Raw genomic sequence first — 23,987 nt, 5'->3', positions numbered from 1 at the left:
TATTAGCTGCATGTTAGCTGGAAATAATGTTTACCTCGATGGCTAAAGTTGATCATTGACCTTTAGTTTAGTTTCTTCAAGCGCATGGAGGCAATGATTAGACTGGGGTCGATTTCACAAAAAAGTTAGGACTAGTCCTAACTTAGGACTCCATAGTAGATATTAAAAACTTGAGGCTAGTTCTAAATTATGACGAGGAGATAGGAATAGTCTTAACTCTCTATGAAATCCACCCTGGTCACATTTCCTTATCCGAAAGAATAAGGACCGGGTATTGGTTTAGGTGTGTCCAATGTACGTCGGATTTAACTGCGAATCTCATGAAGAAACCCTGTAAAATGACGCGAGGTCAACGGTGGTTAGGTACGTAGGCTCAAACGGCAGGTTACTACATTAATTTTAGTTTTTTTGCTAAAAAGTGTAATGTACGCGATACTCGGACTGGTTTTAATTAATAACAGAATAAGCTCACCATACTGCCAAAGCATAGGATCGGGACCACGTACCCTTAGCAAGAGTGTCTTTTAAAGAACAATAATCAGATAGGCCTCGCAGAATCCCGTTTTATCAAGGCCAAACACGGCGGCGGCACCCCCAGATGTCATGCACGAAAAAAGGCCAGTGCGAGCGGCGAAGAAGTCACCTTAATTTGACCGCATGAGGGCGTTATCATTTAAGTGCAAGTGGGAATAAAGTTACAAGTCCTTAGTCTAACCTCACTTTAAAAGGTGTAAATTGCCATTTCATTTGATAACTTCCAGTGCAAAATTTGTCAATATCCAAAACAACTCATGACATCAAATATGGGTCTCTACATTTTTCAACAGAAGTGTTTTGGTTCAAGGCTGTAAAGATACATTAGTTGTTGGTATCAAAATGAAATCATGTTTCAAATTTCACAATGTAAAATCAGTTATAAACCAAAACATCATCCCGTAAAAACACATTTTTCCCAGATTGATGTCTTCAGATCTTTTGGATGGTCGAAATTTTTGCACATAAACGGCATAAAATATCTACAATTGCATTTTACACAATTTTTCCTAGTACGTTTCTATAGCTGAAAAATGAGAACATCGCATAATTTAATTTTGTAAATTCCTTCCTCTTTAAATATGATAGACTACCAAGAAGCAATAATCATAGGATTTAAACTGCCTCTAGCTACTGGGCAATCTCGGAGGTCTAGTTGTAGTGCTGTCTTCCTTGTTGGTAAGACACCGCTCTGGAATTGCAAAGGTCGTGGGTTCGAATCCCACCCGAGTCTTATGCCTGTGATTTTGTTTTTTACAGAACTTGGGAAAGTATGCAGTGCTAACACATCAGTGCAACATGTAAATGGGTAAAACCAAATTAATACACCAAGAAGCAGTTAGAAAGAAAGTATAACTTAACAAGCTGAATAATTATTCAAAAAGCGTAAATTAACTGGTAACCTGTTGTAACCATGTAAGTTATAAGGTATTCCAATGGGCAACCACTCTCTTTGCTCATCGGTTCAAAGGGAAACAATGCCTTTGGATTTGACGTTTTTTGCTAAGAGTGTTCATTTGAAATGAATAGGGTTGGTTACAAGTAAAATACATTGATTCAAACCAATTTCAATATTGAGCGGGTTTCCTTTTACTTTGTGAACAAATACACTCTGCCATTTTTGTTGAACCAAATTTTTGAACCATATTATTTTCATAACAAATGCTTTTACAGCTAATTGTGCCAAATCCAAAGGTAGCGCATCCCTGGAATAAAAAATTAAGTTTCATGAAACCACATAAGTACGAGACGACGTTCACTCAGATTGCTTTTTATTATTGTTAATAATTAATAATCATCCACTAGTTAAACTAAATAGAGCAACCCAATATGCTGGTATATTTTGACCCTTGTTTAGTGTGTGTGTTTAGGCCTAGACTTAAACTGGCCAAGCCAAAAATTACAGCTGAATTTAAAATACAGTAACAAATTCAACCTTTCAGCTTTTAAACCATTCTTCTCAATGCATCCTAATGTTAAATTATATTTTGAAATTAAAATTTCTGGGAAAAGGCAGGAAATAAATTTGCAATTCTACAGAAGGCAACAGAAATTTACATTAATTTTTAAAATTCTCTTTTTATGTAATCTGTTTTAACAGAGAAGGAAAACAAATGGTGTCTGTCACAACTACATGTGAAATCAAGAAACTACACAAAACAATAAACCTGTTGAGAATTGTGGAGATATTTTAGCATTTGGTTGCATTCTACCCTACATGGTACTACAATATTTTTGTGGGCACTTTTGAAAGCACCACACTGTTAAACCACAAACTGCTTTTCATATGGCCGCTGGAGTATGAAACTATGTTTAGTAAATTTTCTTGAAAGCAAATTAGCAGCATGATCTATTTGAAGCCATATCTATTGGCAAAATTGGTAGAATTAACAGTTGATGGAGGCTGCCATCTTGAAAGCAATTTGCCTCATGGAGGCTGCCATCTTGAAAGCAATTTGCCTCATGGAGGCTGCCATCTTTGCCTCATGGCCTGGGGTGCGTTCCACTCGCGCAAACGACTCGCAACTGTTCGTGCAAATGTTTTTTTGTCTTTTGAACGATTGGTGTGTAAACGCGATGTCAACATGGCGGCGCCCTGAAATGAAGATGGCGCACCCCCATATGTAGTTTTTTTTTAAACTTTGTTTTTGCTGCAATAGTCCTCTTTTTGACATCATTACATCAACTAACTAACTTTGTTATTCCAAATCTGCATTATCATCCACCGAAAATACAATGTAATTATGTTTGTGACAAAGAAATAATACCGTATGCGTGTCCGCCATTTTAAAAACCACTCGCCAACACCTCCGAAGTATGTTTGCCTAAAGTTGCCAACGTTCGCCAACGGTGGCAGCGAACAACTTGTTCCACATGAAATTGTTGGCGAACGTGCGCAACTGTTGGCAACGTTTGCGCGAGTGGAACGCACCCCTGCCATCTTGATTGATTTTCCTCATGGAGGCTGCCATCTTGAAAGCAATTTGTCTCATGGAGGCTGCCATCTTGAAAGCAATTTGCCTAATGGAGGCTGCCATCTTGAAAGCAACTTGCCTTGGTTTTGTCTTGATGCTCTAGTATTAAGCATAATCAAAACTTACTGTCTGAAACAGAAAGTATGAGATAGAAAGGAAAAGAAACAAACTTATCCCCACCTCCATGCTCCAGGCTGGAAAGTTAACCCTTGAGAGACCATTCATTTCTGTGGGTGCGTTCGATTAGCTTCCCTGGGTCAACCCCAGTCCTGCCCCTGGTACGTTCAAATAGCTTTGACGTCATTCCAGGGGCTCACCCGGGTAAACCCTAAGTGCCCTGCTTGTGGAACGGGTCACTTGGGGCTGGCCCGAGGTGCACGACGTCACCACGAGAGGGCGAGTGATCGTTCGATTAGTTCTTGTCAGGGGCTCACACGAGTGAGCACCGCGAGGTCGACACAGGAAAGCTAATCAAAAGCACCCTGTATAACCATCACCCTACACCCAGACAAAGCTAATCTTGTTGATGTTCTGCCACGCTATTTTCAGGAAAAATGTCAGGAAAATCAATAAGGAACAGAAACACATGGTTTTGGTTTAGGAATCGTTCATTCTATGTCAACTTGGGAAACATTGGAAAACATCAATTCTGACGTCAACTTTTCTCTTGTTTGGTCAAATATTGTGGCTGTTTTCCGCCGCTATTGGCATTCTGGTACAAGTCGCTTGTGGCCATTATGGTCTCTACAGGGTTATTTTCAATTCATCAATGATGCAACATGTTAAAGTAAACCCCATCTCACTATTGGCTAGATATATTACCCTTACACTTATAAGAAACTACAAAGCAGTATGACATCAGGGCCCAACTTCATAGAGCTGCTTAGCACGAACATTTTCTTTTTTAGCATATTTCTTCCTTGATAAAAACAGGATTACCAACCAAATTTTCACGTGATTTTCAGCCCAGTAACAAGCAATACGCAGCCAATTGAAATATGGTTGGTAATCCTGTTTTTATCAAGGAAAAAATTTCATGCTAAGCAAATGTTTGTGCTTAGCAGCTCTATGAAATTGGGCCCAGGTATATAAAGAACTCAACTATTAAAGGATTTTCTTCAGTCTACTGACCATTCCATATCAAATAATACTCACTTTGTGTACTTCACTGGTTCAATTCTTGTTAAAAATCAACACATTAAAATCATATTTGCATACACATAAAACCAATATAAAACAGAAAAGTGTCTTAATTTAAAAGCGACATGATACAACACGTTGTGCTGTCACCCAAAGTTAATTACGCAGACAATGATAGATGTTCAAATTGGACGAAACTTAGCACAATGGTAAAGGCACACATACTAGTTGGGACAAACATAATTGGGTCAAATTTATCTGGTTACACTATATCCAGTTTCTTTTTAATGTCTTTGTGGCACAATATTCCCCGTGGTCTTCAACACACATTAACTGTCATTTAACAAGCCACATACAATTTTCCACCAAATTAATCCCACAGTAAACTCTCCTTTTTTGAACTGTCTATGTTTCAACTGTCTATGTTAAAGGATGAGTTTATTCGAACGTGATCCGATTTCATTAAACTGTAATCTGTAAAGTGTAGAGCAATGTTGCTTAGCAAACAAACTATATGTTACCATTCACAATGCTGTATACTGGACATACATGGTAGGTTGTCATTGGTTCAAAGCTTGTTTCTCATAGAACAATAAAACTTCTTCTCTCACGATTGGACCCAAGGCCAACTAATCCTTTAACGATTCAACAATTTTAACAAGTTTAACAATTCAATATGACATCCTCAAGTCTAGGCCCAATTGCGTAGAGATGCTTAAGGATAATTAAAAAAAATATCTAAGCATTACAGAATTATGCCTACCAGATAAAGTTTACAAGCCACACTTGCATGTCAGCTGTACAATTTGTGACTGGTATCCTGCTCATTTCTGCTTAGCAGACTAGCAATATTTTCTGCTTAAGCATCTCTATGCAATTGGGCCCTGGTCCATAGCTAGCTAATGTATCTGTAACCAATACAATGCACCACCACACTAAAAGTACATGTCCGATGTTGAATGACAACCAGTTGAACACATTTAAACTTGTGCCATTTTTTTTAACAGTAAATTTTGGCGTAAAATTTTGCTTCAATTGTATTTAAACAGTTCTTAGGCCGTATCCGAACTAGCGGCTACAGCTACGGCTGTTGCTAAGGGTGTTACTAAGGAAGTGCCATACTTCAATGCACAATGGCACAGAAATCTAGCCGTAGCTGCTAATTTGGACAGGGCTTTTAATTAGATATAACTGACCCACCACCAAAGCCCCTAATGTTGAAAAAATTGCATGCATTTAACACATTATGCATTTTGGGATAGTTATCTTGCCCTATAAAACTTTGGCCGTATCCGAAATAGCGACCACAGCTACGGCTGTTGCTAGGTTTTGCTAAGGATGTCCTATACTTCAACGCACAAGGACGCGGATATCAAGCCGTAGCCGTGGCTGTAGCCGCTAGTTCGAACATGGCCTCACTTCCAGACATGCTGCATTAAACTATCTGTAAATAAGCAAAGGTGCTGTGCAGTGCACCTAACATTAAAATTGTTCTCAAGAATTACATAACCACCACACACAGGAATCAATGACTTTCGACATGGTATTTGGTACCCCCCCCCCCCCCCCCCACAACTCGACCACTGTACTCAAGTTTAAAGGTTTACACGTCACAACACAATAAAACAAATCAATTGTCTGCTTACCAGTGATCAATAAATTGTAGATCAAAGCTGTATTGCAATAATGCTGTAAAAATCAGTAACATATTTGTTTGCCAAACTAACATTAAGCTGGGAAATAGTGGTATGAATTTTGTTTTCTTTTTCCAAAACACCAGTAGAATCAGTTGTCATGATTCCCTTTACTCAACAGATACATATGATGAGCCCAAGCAATATGCTGTTTAGTGGCTTGTGTAAACCAAGCTTTAAACCAAGCTGTAAAGACAACTTTATAAAAACTATACTTTTCCTTTTGTAAATTAAAACTTTCGCATTACATTGTAGCCATATTTTTGCTACAAACTTCTAAGTTGGATTCATCGTCTTTGGGTGTAAAAAAAGAAAGAAAAAAAAAAACCTAATTTCACTCTAACCACTGATTGTTATGCTTATATAATTGCCATCCATTTTTGCCCCGCTATGTCTGATTGAACATGACTGTTAATGCATTGTACCAACAATCAACAGCTTCTTTGCGCGTGTTTTTTTACCCCTTTCTTGTACATTACTGGATCCGAGCCTGAACTTTGTGCAATTTTTTTGAAGGAGTAGCTCTAATTAAAAAGTACTATCGTAATGTGATCGTAAGCTTGGAATTTGGTGGAAAGCAGAGCCATGAAATTGGGCCCAGCATGGCTGACATTTCTTGGGAGACCTTCGATATTTGTTTTTTTCCACCTCACTGTCCCCTTGTCACAATGGTAACTTTGGAACACTAGGTGGCAGCAGACTTACCAGGTTAATTTCCATTGCTCACATACTTCTAAGCATGCACACGTTACCGAGGACAATGGATTTACATGGTTAGTCTGCTGCCACCAAGTGTCACAAAGTCTCTCATTCCAGTCTGAAATGTCAGGCCTGCTGTGTGATTCATAAATGTTGTACCCCACAGCTTTGGTTAAATAGTGCAAGTATAATACCTCTAGTGTTCCTACTAATAGTCCATGCACTATGAATTATCATATAGGAATGCAGTCCCACACAAGAAAGGTATAGAGTTTGGATTCTATTTGGAAGTATTGATGAATCAGTAGATTTTCTAGGCAATTACACAAGGCCAACTCTCACATCTGAAGCGAGCAGTATCCCCGAAGCAGAGAGACGACCACCTTTAAACTTGCAAAACGAAACTTTCTTGATAACTAGGGCTTCCTCAAACTGAAGATCTGGTGAAAAAAACAAAACAAAAACAGAGCCGCAACAGACATGGAAGCACACATGAAGAACCGTCATGAACTTCATGTGTGGTGTTGTATAAAGGTTGCTTCTTGGCTCCAGAGTAGGTCTACTCCAGAGGGTGGTTCGGTATGCAGAGGTAGGCAACTTTGAAGAGTTGGAAGTAAAGACTTTGTGGAGAGTTCTCACGCAGCGAACATCTGAAGTCTTCAAAGGTTCTTTAAAAGAGGTGTTTAGTGTCACAAGCGCGACTGCTGGACTGGCCTAGCACTGTCTGACTGGGCAATAAAAACAACATGATACTGTCGCAACATTCTGCCAGGAATAGTCTCCAGCCGTCCGATTAAAAAATACACCATTCTTAGTTTCATTGTTTATTCTTGATTTTTTCTTCTTCTCGAGAGCAAAGCACGTTACTCTTAAAAAAAAAAAACTCTGACTGGTTTCAAATTTGCAAGGAAGAAGGGGATAGAGTGTTTGTATATTCTTGTTCTCACTTAACACCTTTCGCTGAGTTCCTTCCATATAAACCTTGCTCATTTGAATGTTTTAAATTTGAGTTGCGTTTGGGGGATTTTCTCCTCCCCCACTGAGAAAATGTCTGCACACTTTTCTGGTCCTAAACTCACAACGCAAAAAACACAATTTACAGCAGTATTCCCACCACTTCGCTCTCGCACACGCTCCTTTTCCAGTAGTCTCAAAAAACCTGTTTTCTTCCGTTATGTGTTTTATTGTTTGATTATAATCCCTAAGCGATGAACAACTCAATTAAGAGTTCGTAAGAAGAGGCAAAAGCAAAGAAGCAATTAAGCACAATAAAAGATATAGTTTCATAATGATTCGTAGTTTTCAAAACATCCATCTTCAGACGTCCACAAGGAGTAAATAATGTAAAACAAGTTGACTGCTATCCAGCAATAATTATGCAACACGGGGGATACGACGACAACTCATACAGTTCGTCACTACTTCAATAGTTAATGTTCAATTTCTATACGTTTTTTTTCCCTTTAAAAGTTTTGCAGAGTTTTCTTTTAGTTGTTTTTCCAATTAATACGTCCACAATACTAAAACACATGAGTCTTTTCCAGAAGTTTTGGGAGTTTTTTTTCCAATTAGGTACGACAAAAATACAGACTAAACGATCTTTAATAATTTTTTCGAAACTTCACAAGTTGAAAGATGCTTCATGATGACTAATTTGCACCACACACTCGGGGTTGCAGAAATCTTTGGAGTTCTATCCCTTCAAGACAACTTCTTGGATCCATAAGAGATTAAGACATAATCCTAGATCCAGATGCGTAATCCATGAGATTAGAGACATGCCATCCTGCAGATCTTGTTTGATCCAATCTGATCCAATCCAAGCATGAGGCGCCTCACCAGAAGCAGTTTAGTTCCTGTGCTGGGCCCTGCGATCACGTCCAGACGGCTGACGTAGAAAAGAAAAACAACCGAGGATCAGAATCAGATAAACGTCATTAAAATGTATTCATACCACAGGCCTGTATGCTTTGTTTTTTAAAGGGCAAGGGCACCAAGGCATCATGATCTTCTATAGGCATATTGTTAAAAATACAAAATCCTTTTAAACATTAAGAATGTGTACAGGTATATGTACCAGTTTGTATTTGAATCTTTCATGGGATGTTTCCTTTAGATTATCAACAACTTATGCATCACCGATTTGTTTTTAAATTGAACAAGGATCACAAAATGAATCCGTCCTCTGGCCTTTTTAGCTAAATTTCCCATTAAGATTTTTGGAAGCTTGAGATCTAACGTCCGTCGATATATCGAAAATACTCAAAAACTCGATATTTTTTTGACATCGAAATCGCCGATGTCACTTTTATAATCATATCGTAATATCGGATTTTCGATATATCGAAAATTTCGATGTTTTGAAAATTTCGATGTTCCTAAATGATATCGAAAATACCAAAAGAGTGTCCGATTATTTAAAAGAAATCTGTGTTTGAGTATTAGAAAAGCCGTCGTTGTTATGTAGTTTCATCATTTTGAGTTGCCCTATTAAATCAAATACGTTTTACAACCAAGTATGTCTGCTTGTTCTTTGTGTTTTCGCCATCAGCCGCCGGCCTGCCGCAGAAGTTCACGACCCCGCTGCGAGCGCACGGTAAAACTTCATAAGAAATCGCCGCTGCTGCCCCAGCCTATCGGTTGTTTAAGATGCAACTTCCCATTGCGCATGTGATCAAAATCAATGCGTCTTCATCACAGCATTATTGACTTTGCAAAAATACCCCGCAAAAACTTCCCCGAATCAACAAGACAAAACAAAACAAGGAAGAAAACAATCTTACGTTATACAGTAAAATAATCTTTCTATCAATCCAAGGTATCGTAATGGCGTCATTTTGGTCAAATAAAGCCTACACGTTGTGTTGTTTTCGGTAAACAGGCTAACATTTCCGAGGAACTAATGCTTCGCAGACCACGCTGTCAGCGGCTATTGCGTGCGTACCAGCGAAGACTATGCTGTTGTACGGTTTAAGCCTGCACACCATCGTGTATGGTTATTGCAATTCGGGGGGGAAAACCCGTTTGCCCAAGCATGCACAGACACGTGCAGTCTTTGGTCAAGGCGGTATCGCGTGATGCACTGCGTTATTTCGACAATAGAGGGCGTTCTAGCATTCAATGTTCCTTGCCTTTGTTATAGAATGCAAAGTAAAAAGACTACGAGCCTTTATTGGAGACTATGTGACTGCATGCTGCGTGCGTTGTATATTGTGATCGCGGAGTGGTAGGTCTGTGTTTTGCGGGACTTTCTAGTGATTTTTTTTCGATGATTATTTCAACCATTTTCAACCGTAAAGGTAGTCCGCGCGCCCGTCGGACAACTTGATTGACACTTCTATGTCAATGCATCGGCAACTAACACCTTAATGTCGGTGAGTCACGCAACTCACAAAGGCTGTGTGTCATTTTGAGACGGCCAATCATGGCCAATCACGAATCGAGAATTGTGGTGAGCGTTCACCAATTGGCCAAGCCAGCGGTAGCGGCGATCATACTTTGTTGTAAAACCAGAAATAATCGGGAGCGGGACTACGCAATTTGAAATTGTTTGAACTACAAACAAGTTCGGGGGATCAGACAAAAACAGGTTGAAATGTAACCCTATTAAACTGTCAGTCTACGGTATATATATTTTTACCTCCATGAGTATACCAAGTGCTGTTTTTAGGCTTCCATCTTGCGCGCGGGAAATACTCGATATATCGAGTATACTCGATATTAAATTTTCGATATATCGGTTATGGGAAAAAACCGACATCGACGGACGTTATTGAGATCAGACATCCTCGTTTGAGTTTCCACATTAAGCAGGTGATTTGCTGATAAAATACGCCAGTGCTTTTTGCTTTGCACTTTACATAATACAAGGACAGACGAGTACAATCATGTACTAAAGATATTGACATGAAACAGCTCAGTGCGCGACTAAAGTTTCAAAGGCTAGTTAAAATTATAATGAGGATAAATTTTTGATCTATTTTTGTTCAGCTGTGCTCATTAGATGCTGTTTTGAAGTTAGCAATGCCTTTATACATAAATGAGCTCCAGAAATCTAAACCTTTATATAAAATGTGTTCTTAAAATGTACATTGTACGTAAAAAGATTTCATTCCATCCATGTATGCGGAGGATAACAAATATTGGTGCTATCCAATCCAGTGACGCTGTATCTGTTTACTTGTTGTAATTTGAAAAGAGTATGATATAATACAATTCCAAATATGATATATGTGCTGGACTATTTCCACTTTTGTTATGTTAATTAGGACGTGGTGAGAAAATAATTTGATATGGTCATTCTACTCAACTCGTAATGACAAGAACAGAATGGAGACCAGCATCAGTGACAAACTGACAGCAAGCAAGGCTCATTTACATGGATCTACTTACCATGTACTTCTACGCTTACAGAGCCCTATACAGCAGTCTATGGGCGGTAAGCGCAGAATTCTGCAGTAAGCAGAGCCATGAAATTGGGCCCATTTGAAGATGGAATTTATGATAAGACAACAATAAGCTTGTTAACTGTACCTTACGAGCTGTGTCTTCTTCCTGACGCTTCTCATAGTGCCCAAAGTCGTCAAAAATTGACGTAGTGTGACGGTACGCGTGGATGATCTTCAAGACCTGACGCCCTTTATCCAGCGGCACTTCTTGGGTGTCGCGAGAGTTTGTCACGGGTTTATTATCGTTGTTTTCCAGACGGATATGTCGCAGCTGGCTATTCGGTACATCCTTGACGTAGACCCAGCGCACATCAAAGCGCCCTTTCCATTTATCCTGCATCCAGACACCCGTATTGACATTGTAGTCCACCACTGACATCATCTCTGCCACGCCGCAGAAGTGTCCACTGCCGTTAACGCTGTACAGGAGATAGATGGGTCCCTTGGTGGTGCGCTCACGGAATGCACTGTCCAGGCGCTTGTTGCCATGCTCCGTGCTGCACCAAATGCCATACTTGATAGCACGGTGGATATCGTCCTCCGAGTAACTCTTGATGATGAACATGCGCGAGTTTTTGATGTCCAGACTGAAACTGTTAGGATTGTAGGTGTTTGCAGAGTGCAGCTTGTCCAGTACAGGGCTTGGTTGACTGGGCTGTGGAGCAGCCCCACCCATAGCTTGGCCAACTGAGATGGCACTGATTCCAGACGCACCACTGCTACCATTAGCTGCACTCCCACTGCTCCCACTGCCGCTGGAACGATTAGCATAACTGTTGCTGTTCCCCTGGGTGTTGCTGCCGCTCCAGCGCTGCTGCATTTGCTGGTGTTGATTGGGTGGGTTGCCGCCGTGGTTCCTTTGCTGCTGCTGTGATTGTTGAGGCGCACGGTTTTGGTGTTGTTGCTGCTGCTGTTGCTGCTGCTGCTGCTGCTGCTGCCCAGATGGTCCACTCTGCTGCCCCTGTCCATGTTCCTGCTGCTTGTTGGACTGTCCTCCTTGTCCTTGCCCATGGGATTGGGTTTGGGGTGGCTGCTGCACCTGAGGTTGCTGTACAACAGAAGCTGCAGTAGTGGTGGCCGGCTTAGCTCCCTGTTTATCATTCCCATTCCAAGTTCCAATGGTCATGGTTTGTTTCATGGGTGGGAGCTGAGTCGGTACCGGGGCATGGGATCCAGTTTTGGTTTTCATTTTAGGTTGGGGTTTGGCCGGTTTGCTGGCAATGGCTGCCCAAGATACAGGCTTAGCAGCAGTCACTGGGGCCGAGGCAGGGGGAGGGGGAGCCTGTTGCGCCATTGATGATGTAGTAACTTGCTGTCCACGCACCATTTCCTGCTCTGACCGCATACCATGAGTGTTCTGGGTCATCACCCCACCAATGGCATTCTGCTTATCGCCCGCTGCTCCAATATTCAGTCCGGACATTCCCTGTTCCACAGCTTTCATCCCATGAGCTTTACCATCATGCCCATCCAGTCCGTTAATTCCCTGATACCCCCGCTGCCCCCCTGGTGCCACCTGTTGTTGGGAGGCATTGGGATAACGGGCGTAATCATAGTAAGAAGTCCCCTGCGCTGCCGGTTGGCTACGCGAGGTCACCTGCTGTGGCTGTTGTCCCTGCGGCCCAGGAGCAGAGCTGTTACTCCATGAGCCGGTCATAAAGTCAGCATTCCCTGGAAAGAAGTTCAACCCTTGGTTCAAGTATGGCGGAGTCGTACCCGGCTGGTTGTAGTAGTTCTCCGCAGCATAGCTGTTGTCGTAGGTACCATAGTTAAAGTTGTTGAAATCCCCTCCAGTGGACCAGGTGGTCTCGCTACCAGGCATGGAGTATTGGAAGGAGTATGACGGATAGTAGCTCGGCAAGTAGTCCTGTGCAGGCGCCATATTGGGAGCCGTGTATCCCTGAGAGAGATGATGAGCCATTGGAGACAAAAAATAAAATAATAAATTAATATTGTTTCAAATTTTTTAGAAAGCAAGGTTTGCTTTCAAGATTTAGTACAAATAAAGCCCATCCCAGGCCAATATGGCTCCTCAGGTGTATGTTTAACCTTATATCTGGTTTCCTTGGCATTAAACAGCCGAGAATGTTTGTATACTCCCTGGACAGGATGCCATTCCATCACAGGTTACTTCTAAGCTCTCATCAGTACGTTGTACCTAGGTCGAGAGAAGCTTTGATAAAGTGCCCTGCTCAAGGACCCAGGGCTTGAAATTTACACTGGACCACAGGCCCGAGGCCGGTCTTGTCAATGTCATTATCATGAAGTCTCTTTGAAATATGTTGGGTATTGAATCGATGAGATCTTTTTTGTTGTGCTTGTTCCAAATCTACATGTAGCTCGAATGTGAAACTGTGTAAATACATTTTGATGCCAGTCTTACAAGCTGTCTGGTCCAGTAAAAGTTTTGAGCTACAACTTCCCAGAGTCTTGTGGATTTGTCCCCAAATTCAAAGCCCTGCTAAGTCTATCACCCTAGACCGACCAGCCATAACACCCCACTTGCTTTCAAAGTTAACAATTGCTGCACTGCCCAGTTCATAAAATATTTATATTTTCATTCAATGTCTTGAATTAAATTGCACTGCAAGTTTTTTGTAATCTGCATACGTACTGTAATTGTGACTGACCACCAGTGAGCATGCTAATCATGGCAGCTGAACTCCTCTAGTTAGAAAACGAAAGACCCTTTGCAACACGTCTTCAAGTGAATAGTTTGGTAGGTTTGTTAGGTGAACAAGTCTATTCTGTGTGTTTAATCATGGAGAAATTGCCAACCCCCAAACTTAATCACACTGTTTTCACTGCTAGCCCCTGTCAAACAGATAATTAACAAAAACACACAAGAGACGGGGTAAAAACATCCCCAGCAACCTACTACATGTATGGTTCTCATAATTTCAAATTAATGGTCCCAACAAAAGGTAATAAGCTAGAGTCCAGGGGCCAACATCACGTAAGATCGATCGTAACAGTGTATCAATCTTAATTGCTAAGCAAAGCGTGATGTCACACGTCACTATGGCAATATTGACAACCCTTCTAAAGATAAATCTTAGAGAGGAAATCAAGGGCCACGCCGAAGGCATTTTTCTTAAGGGAATTTGTGTGATTTACCAAAGAAATTACTACCTACAAAGTGATTGTTTTCATATGAAAAGTTACAAGAATATAAAACTCTTTGTTTCCCCATGTTTCCCATAGTGAAAGCTGTGTTTCTCTGACATGTAATCCTGTTCAACTGGCTGAGTAAAATAGCACTTTATCTTCATCACCTGGCAAACAACTTGGCAGCAATTATGTTTCTTTGGGGTGGTTTATCAGTTAACAGGTTATTTAAATGTTGTTTTTATCAACACACTTTTGAAACCTCATTGTAAATACACAAAGTTGTAGATGGTTGACATTTTTTACAAAAAACTAAAACCAAGTGAGACCAGCTTGCACTCCACTGTGAGTTGAGGTCAAAACTATATCGTATGGCTGGAATGTTTCCAATAAGACAAAGACATCGAGCCAGGTCAGTAATCAGTTGATATGTAGAAAAAAACTGTGTGGTTTTTAAAATGTGTACAACTTCACAATTTAGGCATAGGCCTAACGCCATTACACCTTCAAGTTCGGATTCAGGGAAGAAGTAACACTCACTGTTACCGGGAAAAATGTGACAAGCAAAGCACAGTATAAAAATGTGACAAGCAAAGCACAGTATAAAAATGTGACAAGCAAAGCACAGTATGACTGAGTCACTAAAGAATATTTTCACCTTTAAGGCCAAATAAAAAATAATACGAGTTGATCGTCCCCGCCCGCATCCTTTTTTGGGGCCGCATCCTTTTGTTTACTATTTACTATTTTTCGATTTTTCGATCTTTTCAAAAGGACTGGCCTAGGAGCTTTTCCCACATCAAACTTGATGCTCTCGAACACTTGTAACCGTCCGTTTCATAAAACAATATTAGTGCATGCCTAACAGCAAATCTTTTTAGGGATATCCCACCCTGTTAGTGTAAGTTTTAACACAGGTCCTCATACAACTAAATAGGTATAAATAAGTTTGCGGTTGATTCAAACTGAAGAATTGGTGGCCTGTTTGATTTGAAATACTTAGGGGCCATCTGAAAAAAAAAAAAATAGTAAATAGTAATTATAGTAAGGCCCTCATCCTCCTCTTTTTTGAAAAATCCGGACAATCAACTGGTATTTTTTTTTATTTGGCCTAACCATATCGAACAAGTATTAAACATTTATAACAATGGATGCAACACAATAACAATGAATGCTACACATTGGTACAATAGTGCAATCAATGTCTCATAAAGTATTCACAAATCAGTTATTCATTCTTTGCTGGCCAAGAATTAAATTACCATATAAAGGAGTTAAAGAACACTTACAAATGTATGATGAATGTAATGTAAATGTACAGGGTACATGTGCAGTGTACACTTATAGTAATGTACATGTGCATTTATACATGAATAAAACATGTACAACTACTGCATGTACAATGTATGTGAACAATTAGCATTCACACCTGTGTACAAAATGTAGTAAGGATTATGTTTTATTACCTTTTTGTTTTTCTCATGGTCATGGCTGTATGCTTCGTTTTTGAAAGGGCAAGGGCACCAAGGCATTTTCTCTTTGGCAAAGGGCACCCTATGAGGAAATTGTAAAATTCTACTGGAGCATTTCAAGGGCACCAAGGCAATGGCAAGGGGCAACGGAGGCAATCGCCTCCGTTGCCTCCGTGAAGTATCAGGCCTGCATGGTTGTTAACTACGTATAGAATCTTTCAACAAAAGTTAGATAAAAGCTTAACTTTAAATACCAAGCTTATAAATGTAAAACAAAAAATCTTGTTAAGGCAAATAATTATGTTGAGTTCTGAGGTTCATGTGTTACGAGTTGGCTAATTTTTTTTTGCTTACCACAATTATTTCATTTATGCTTTGCACATTTCATGTGCTGAACATTTTTACCGAACTAGCCCTTCAATGAATCCCATATTATTCAACAGTGTCCCTGTAACAAACTGCATACACATGAATGGAGCCCTGCAAACGATCCATGCCAGTACAAAAGCTATAATGCCATCCAGTATTGATCTTAAGGCAGTCAGCAGTTCACCGCTCTGTCCTAATTCATTTGATAGTTGTTTGTTTTTAAGGCGCTTGACGGATCAATTTTTTTTTTTTAGTTTGCCCAGGTCAGCTGCCGAAATTCGCTCTCCTCGCTTATGGATCTTGGATACCTGATGGCGTTTATTTGTTCTACACTACACTGTATGTACAAGTGCATGTACAAAACACTGTACATGTACTTGGAGGACCAAGCTCATAAAAGACTGGTAAAGGCATGTATCATGCTGTGTTTTTGAAAGAACAGGGGCACCATAGTAAAAAAGAAAATTTACATTGCCAGGGGCACCAAGGCAGTGACCAGGGGTAGGCCTAACCCGGGGGCATTGAGGCAATTGCCTTCATCGCCTCTCTGAAGTATCAGGCCTGCTGGGTTTTTGTGTAGATAGAATTCGTATTCCGTGAAGAGTGAACAGTATCGATGAAAAATTTATAATCATTTTTAATCCTCACATTAACTCCATTTAAATCCATGTGTGAACCAAGGGAGACAAGAGACAAATTATTGGCACACATACATTTTATTTGAACAAACTCATTCTCAACCTGACCAACTCCTACTCCCATTAACTGACCGACTCGTAATCTGACCAACTCAAACTCCGATCCAACTTGTCTGCATTCTATTTTCACAAAACTTAAGAAGAATTTCAAAATTGAAAAAATGATGATCCCTGCCCAGTTCTATAATACAAACTACTTGTTTAGTTGGAAAGAAATTATTCTTCATGATTTTGTTCTAAATGTACTCTTTTAGTTATCTGGTTGAAATCAAAGCAATTGAGGAAGTTCACCAACCACAAATCCTGTTCATTGTAGAACTTGCACAACAAACTCAAACAAAGACTACAAAGTTCCTGTGTACACCAGTGAATAGTTAACAAAGCCCAACCACATGTACAATACACTTGTACACCATACAAGCATGGCACTACAAGATACAGGTATATACATAGAAGGAAAATCAGTGGACTGGAAGTTCGTTTCGTAAAGCTTGAAAATAAATACTTCAGTACCCTGTAATAAACTTCCCACTTCCCAATCCTCCAAAACTGAATCCTGGTTTTGATCGAGTTTGTTGTAACTCTTCTTGGAAAATGCAAATATTATGCAGTTTAGATTATATTTTTCTTGGGTAAAAGCCACACACATGTAAAATAGTTAAACATTATACAGTACATGTATACGGTTTACTCAAAAAAAGAAATGTCATGTGTCTGTCAGCAGATGGCCTCTACAACGTTTGTGAATTTGGACTGTTTATTCTACATCACCAGAACTTTTGAGAAGGAACAAAAATTCACCAAAAGACTACTTTAAAGTCCTTGAACATTTACATGTACTAACTCACAATAAACTAGGCTTGCATATGGGCAGAGCCATCGCACAATTCTTCCATACAAGTTTGAAAACAAATAGAGCCTACATGATTGGTGGCGTATTGCACCCCAGCACGTAGTAAACCATTTCATGGTGCAATGTAAAAGGAGTAGATCTCATAATTCAAAAACCTAGTCTCACGTACCTTGCAGGAAATACTGTATGTTTCAGCGCTTTGAGACGCCCTTCGGGTGTATAAAGCGCTATATAAATATCGAATATTATTATTATTATATTATGTTTTTATGTTTTTTTGACCTCCTAGTATTTTCATAGAGCCCTTCGTGAACTGAAAATGGCATTACCCCGGCCATATCAGAGTGCATATTCCAGGCAAAACCTGTTTTGTGATGACAGATAATATCCCTTTAATCTGGGGATGTGACAATCAAACAAAATCGTGTGTTTATTTACAAAATGTACATGTTTTCCCATCTCGACTAAACACATGCAGTCAATATCTTCAGATCAGCCCAACCTATCATAATGTATTGTTTCTCATCTTGTTTGGACAGGGCTCAGACTCATAACAACATTGACATGCACTCATCAACAGAGGCCGATTCAGAATTGTGAAAAGACAATTAGATTCACCCAAGGACACCTGCTACATGTACATTAGTCAATTGAGTTACCTGCTACCCTTGTACACACACGTACAATACATGTACAGTGTGTATGCCAGTCCAGTGAAACAGCAAGCTAATTAAGCCTCTTGTCAATTAATTATTGTCCTAACGATCTTCTGGAAAATCTGTTATCTAAGGGACACCTTTACAGTGTATATTTTGTCAACATGCCAAATGTGATATCAATAACCTTTGAATAACATCATGGTCAGGTATTGTGCAACATCATTTTAATATCCACTATGATCAACATTATATTTTTGTAATATGAATACATGTTGAAAAACAAATCCATGTGTTAGTTTCGCAATGGGCAATAAGCAACAGTTGGCGAGAGCGATGTGTTGATGAGCATGATGTTATAGATTTGCATAAAATATAACGAGAACGAGGTTGAGATTAGAGTAGACTCCACGACGCTTCTTTCAACCCTGGACGTTTGAGCTGTGTGTTTCCACACTCACCTACGTATGCATGGAACATGGAGAAGAGAGCCAGATTGAAGTCCTTTCCGAACCACAGTTTTCGCCTTGGTCTCTGGTTCAGGCTCCATTTGTTATTAAGAAAAAGTGTGCTTTTGGTACGGGTTAGTTTATGGTAGACAGAAGTCAAAGCCGGAACAAAAGTCACAATTTTGAAAAGGGCCTACAAAATCGCAAGTGAAATGTTACACGTTGCAACACAGCCAATGGTTTCTGGATGCTAAAAAGGAGTACTTTTAGCTCAAACTAAATGTATTTTGCTGGCACAACTGATTCTGAACAGCCATTCAGATGGCACACTCGTTGCAGGTATGCATAAAAACTACTGCGCCATCCTCCCAAGCAATGTAAATCTGAGCTTGTTTACTTTCTACCAAAATAAAGTGAGGAGGCTTGGTCTATGCTTCCGGTGCCTGGAGCGCGGTTAGTCTCAACAAAGTGCGTTACATCCCACTAACGATCGCAGATAATATAAATAGGGACCCGGTAACCTGCACAGCAGAGCATGGATTCGTAATTGGAGACCCATCTGCGGTTATAGGTATCTTCGCCCCTCACGAATATCTGAAATATCTGAAACTTTAATTGTGGTTTCAATTAGCAAAAACTGTCCACAGATGTTAGGATACGTACAAAGAATCCATCCAGGCTTACTGTTGTCAGCATTACCATAGTGATTTGTATTGTGACTATTGTGACATCACACTTTGCTTAGCAGTTATAAGATTGATTCCCACTTGAGATCAATCTTGGTTCTTTGCAAAACCAAACCCAGGAGGACTTGTAATGTTGGTTTGTGCTACAGGTGTACGTGCTGGAGTCATAAATCTAAAGCTAGCTATTCAATTCAAACAAAAAGTAACTCAAAAATAAATAATTATTTTACATTTTATTAATTTGATACCCAAGAGTGGATACCCGCCATTTGCAGGTAAGACAAAATTAGACAAACATCAATATTGTTATTTGATAAAACAAACACTTGCTTTACCAAATGTACCCCTGGTAATAGTATCAAATACCAACCTGGTTGGCTTGACTATTCTGCACGTATCGCTCAAAATCTTCATCGGAAACTCCTTCTTTTGTGTTCACCGGACCATTTTGAACTGCAAAACAGAAACAATTGACATTTTCAAAAGATGAAACTGACTTCAAGAAACTTCACAAACTATTTTATAAAAGCCCATTGACAAGGCATGCAGTGTCCAATAAGCCATTTGTGAGTTTGATTTGAATAATGTCTTGTACAACATTGTACAATGAATTGCTTAGTCACAATGTACCGCTTACATTTGAAAATTGAATTCCTCAGACTATATAGAGACAGGTGCTAGTTGCTTTGTCAAATGGTTCGTGGCAAGCCTTTGCATAGCAACCTTCAGATGAGCAAACCCTGGTACCACCATTGTGCCAACTGCCATACCCATTCGATCACAACTGTGTATGGGTGTTTATAAGCCTATTCGCTATTGCAGCTGCGCATGTCCGTTACTGCTGACAACGCCATTTGTTTATCTCCCGTGACCTTTTGACAATAAACCCGGGTATTGTCAAAAGGTCAAAGGAGATAAACAAATTGCGTTGTCAGCAGTAACGGACATGCGCAGCTGCAATAGCGAATAGGCTTATTGTCTCTTAAGTAACTTAACTACGTAAAAGCGTGCCCCTAATCATGTGACATAGCAATTGTCTCGAAAGTCCGAGGAATTCAAATTTAAGTTGTAACTTGTGATCAAGCACGTCATTGTACCAGACAATAATCAAATCGAACAAGCAAATAAATGTTATGGCAATATAAAAGGGACAGCTCTCTAAATTGAAGGGTTACAATTATCAAAACGTACAGGGAAGAAATTCTCAGTAAATTATTAACTTCTATATTCATTTATATGTCATGTACTTTTGTACGCAAAGGCACTCAACAACCTGGAGGCTTAACATGCTTAATGTAGTTCATTAGGAAAAGTTTCCGTATGGCGCCACCATTTTTTAATTCAATATGAAATAAATATCTAATTTACCTCATTTAATGAGATATCCCTTTTTGTAAAAATGAGTGAAAAAGTGGTGGCACCATACGGAAAGTTATCCCTTCATTAAAACAAAACTTTGGCTCACGTCACCAGCAAATACCATGCAAAATAAATTGAATGAAATTTGCTTTAAAAAAATAATAAAGACAGTTACTACTTCATTCATTCATCTGTTCATGACGTACATCTAAACCCTTGCTTGACGGTCAGAAGGTTATGAATATGATTAACACAACTAATGAACTACAGCAACCCTTGCTCAATGCAACAATGTGTTTACTAAAAGTTATGACATCTTATTAATTCTCCGAGTCGACTTAACAAATAAAAAGGCAGTTTGTGTTCGGTCAGTTTTTACAATCATCAACAACAAAAAACACTTCTTACCTTGAGCCCTTTGCGATTTCGGCTTCTGCAAATACCCAAGCATATCCATGGAACAAAGAAAAGGGAGAAAAGGAGAAAGACACGTTAGAAATAAGAAGATTTTCGTATCAACACGATGGCGGAAGTGAACAGCATGCACACACACACAAGCGCCATTGGGGTGACGAGTGCGCCGTGTGCATGGATGTTTGTACGGGCTGTTTTCAAGGTTGACAACGACAAACGCCAATGGACGGGGGAGAATGTCGTTCGATTAAAATTTGTCACACTGACCTGGTCGACCCCAGCAGACATCGCCCGATTTAGTCCCGAATATATCCAAGTCAAACTTTATAAAGGCCAAAAGCTGGCAGTTCAGTTCTCACAGCAAGGGATGTCGGTTTTTCTAGCACTGTAAACGCTCTCCAAAGTCAGTAATTTGTCCACAAAATTGGGGAGGCTTCGGTTCGTGAAATACTGATTTCCTCGCGAAACAATGGCGGAGTTGCACATGCGCTGAAAGGAGCCTCGGTCCCGCTTTTATCTTCACTCACGTGACAGTGCAACGTCAGCAAGTTTGGAATGTATGATTAACTGGTACCTTGTCAGTGCTGTTATGAAAACGTTGTAGAAATGTTGAAAAACCAGCGAAATATTCCCGAACAATCAATTAGAAAAAAAATAATAAGGCGTATCGCCACCACATGCCTAATAATTTCACAAAAGAAAGAGAAAGTTCATATTTTATTTAAGTTATGATGAAAGTTACAAAATAAACGATTTTTTCCAATTACATGAGATTGCAAGTTTGCATTTGACTGGTTAACGAAAACTTTTACGTCTTGTTTTTCTTTGTTTTGTTCAAGTAATAACTGGTCGTGATTGATTGATGAGGTTTTATTGGATGAGGGGTCCGGGGTTGGGTTGGTCTGGGCTGGGTTGGGTTGGGCTGCTTGGTTGGGTTGGGTTGGGTTGGGTGGCAACCTCTCTGCCTCAGCATTTGTGTTACCTGTCATTTAAAAGTAGATGATACGACTCGTTAACTCATGGAGCAACAAAATGGTTAACTGCAGTTAAAAATAGTCACCATTTAATGGGCAGTTACACAAACCCGACACACATGCGTGAGAATCTCGGAACACTGGTGCCCCTGGCCTTCTGTCCTTGGGAAATAAGCAAGGATAAAGACAGGACGAGCCTCGAAGAATGACGTCAGACGTTCAGGCTAGAAGCTAACATGGGGTTGGTTCAAAAGAGGGCGCTATCAATCAAAATAAATTAGTACACAGTGTGGGTGCAGCAGGTGAGGGGGACTACACCGCCACACCCCTAAGTGTTTGAATAGCTGTAAAGCTTGCATGGGTGTTGTTATTCTTCACAACAAAGTTATGTTCAACTTTGTGGTTTTTTTGTTGTACAGGGTGTCTCAAAAAAAAGGTAATCCTACTTTAAAGGGTTTTTATGGCCAGACTATTATGTTTACCAGCAGAAAGCATGGCATCATCTTAAAGCTGAAACCTTGTGCTTTCCAATGATACATTTGGTTACATTCAAGGGTCATGCATCAGCGAGCACCATTGTCTTGAAGTTGTGGCGCATAAATACAGTTGGTTCACTTTTGAACCCATGTCATTTTGGCCTTCAGACAGAGTGTAAACCTCGGGTTGTCACAAATGGTTCAGCTAATAACAGCAGAGTGGTCAAGAAAAGGTATAAAACCAGAAGTTTGCTGGGATCTCTCTTACACCGCTCAAGAAGCCACTCACAGAAAGTATGTCTTCTTGCAAGATCAGGAAGCAGAAGTTCATGACGGATGTGAAGATGTGGAACAGATGGAAGTGAAGGTCCAGATGAGTGATCCGGTTAAAAGTGGTGTGGCTCAGTCCGAAACCATTCCGTCTTGCACTTGTCTCCCGTGGGTGGTCAATCAGTTGCTGTCGTAGGATAGCGATGTTTTCCTGAGATCTCGCTGTCCTTGGCCTTCCTGAACTTCCTTTATGCGATTGAGGCTGGTTCCTGATGTGCTTCATATTTTCTCACATTGACCCAGAGTTTCTTTCCTGGTGGTTCTCGATCTGGGATTGCTTCTCCAAATGCATCCTGTGTAGTCTGCAAAAAGTTCTGGTTTCATACCATTTCTTGACCACAAATATTCTCTGTTCTGCCGTTAGCTGAACCAATGTGACAACCTGAGGTTTACACACTGTCTGAAGGCCAGAATGACGAGGGTTTAAAAGTGAACCAACTGCATTTTTGCACTACGTTTTCAAGACAATGGTGCTCGCTGATGCATGACCCTTGAATGTAACCAAATGTATCATTGGAAAGCACAAGGTTTCAGCTTTAAGATGATGCCATACTTTCTGCTGGTAAACATAATAGACTGGCCATAAAAACCCTTTAAAGTAGGATTACCTTTTTTTTGAGACACCCTGTATATTATTATGCTTATCCAAATTAAATTTTACCCCCTCCAGGCAGGGTGTAATTTGTATTTTATCAATATAAACCACAACGGAAACTGACTGGGTAAATTTTGAAAACGAATATTCAGAAGGTAACAAAATTCTGGCCAGTCGAGAAAAATTACAATCGGATAAGATTGGTTTAATGAAATTCATGCAACTTAACCCACAAATTCCACCTGTGCGGCTATAGTACGATGTCTTGATCTTGTCCGTCCAAAGGTGCGTGCGAGGGGCGTAAGAAAGTTGTTTGGGTTCTTCAAAGGCGTATACAAAGAAATTGTCTAATAAGCAAGGAAATACTCATAAAGTTATGTCAAATTCCCCAGCAGAAGGACTTTTGTGCAAATTGATAGGTATTCATGAGCCCAAAATAATGGGACTCCTTCATAGATCCACACTCCCCCCTTACTCCATGCTCTCCCGCATGTGACCGCCCGCGCTCCTTGTGGCTCGACGATCGTCTTCAATGAAAGAGGGCGCACTTTCATTGCAT

General features: G+C 40.1%; 1 protein-coding gene across 1 annotated transcript; it reads right to left on the bottom strand.

The window, feature by feature from the left end:
• Window positions 1–1,788: 1,788 nt before the first annotated feature.
• On the bottom strand, window positions 1,789–21,546 carry LOC139949542 (YTH domain-containing family protein 3-like). The gene is made up of 5 exons (XM_071947916.1): window positions 21,321–21,546; window positions 21,048–21,072; window positions 19,651–19,733; window positions 11,075–12,889; window positions 1,789–8,429 (listed from the first exon to the last, which is right to left on the bottom strand). Exons 1-5 carry the CDS (start codon window positions 21,339–21,341, stop codon window positions 8,391–8,393), a joined length of 1,983 nt encoding a protein of 660 aa, XP_071804017.1. The 5' UTR covers window positions 21,342–21,546; the 3' UTR covers window positions 1,789–8,390.
• Between the last annotated feature and the right edge of the window lie 2,441 nt (window positions 21,547–23,987).

This window comes from Asterias amurensis, chromosome 17 (genome assembly GCF_032118995.1).
Source record: "Asterias amurensis chromosome 17, ASM3211899v1".
Lineage (NCBI taxonomy): Eukaryota > Metazoa > Echinodermata > Asteroidea > Forcipulatida > Asteriidae > Asterias > Asterias amurensis.
This window is presented reverse-complemented; position numbering and strand designations above follow the sequence as displayed.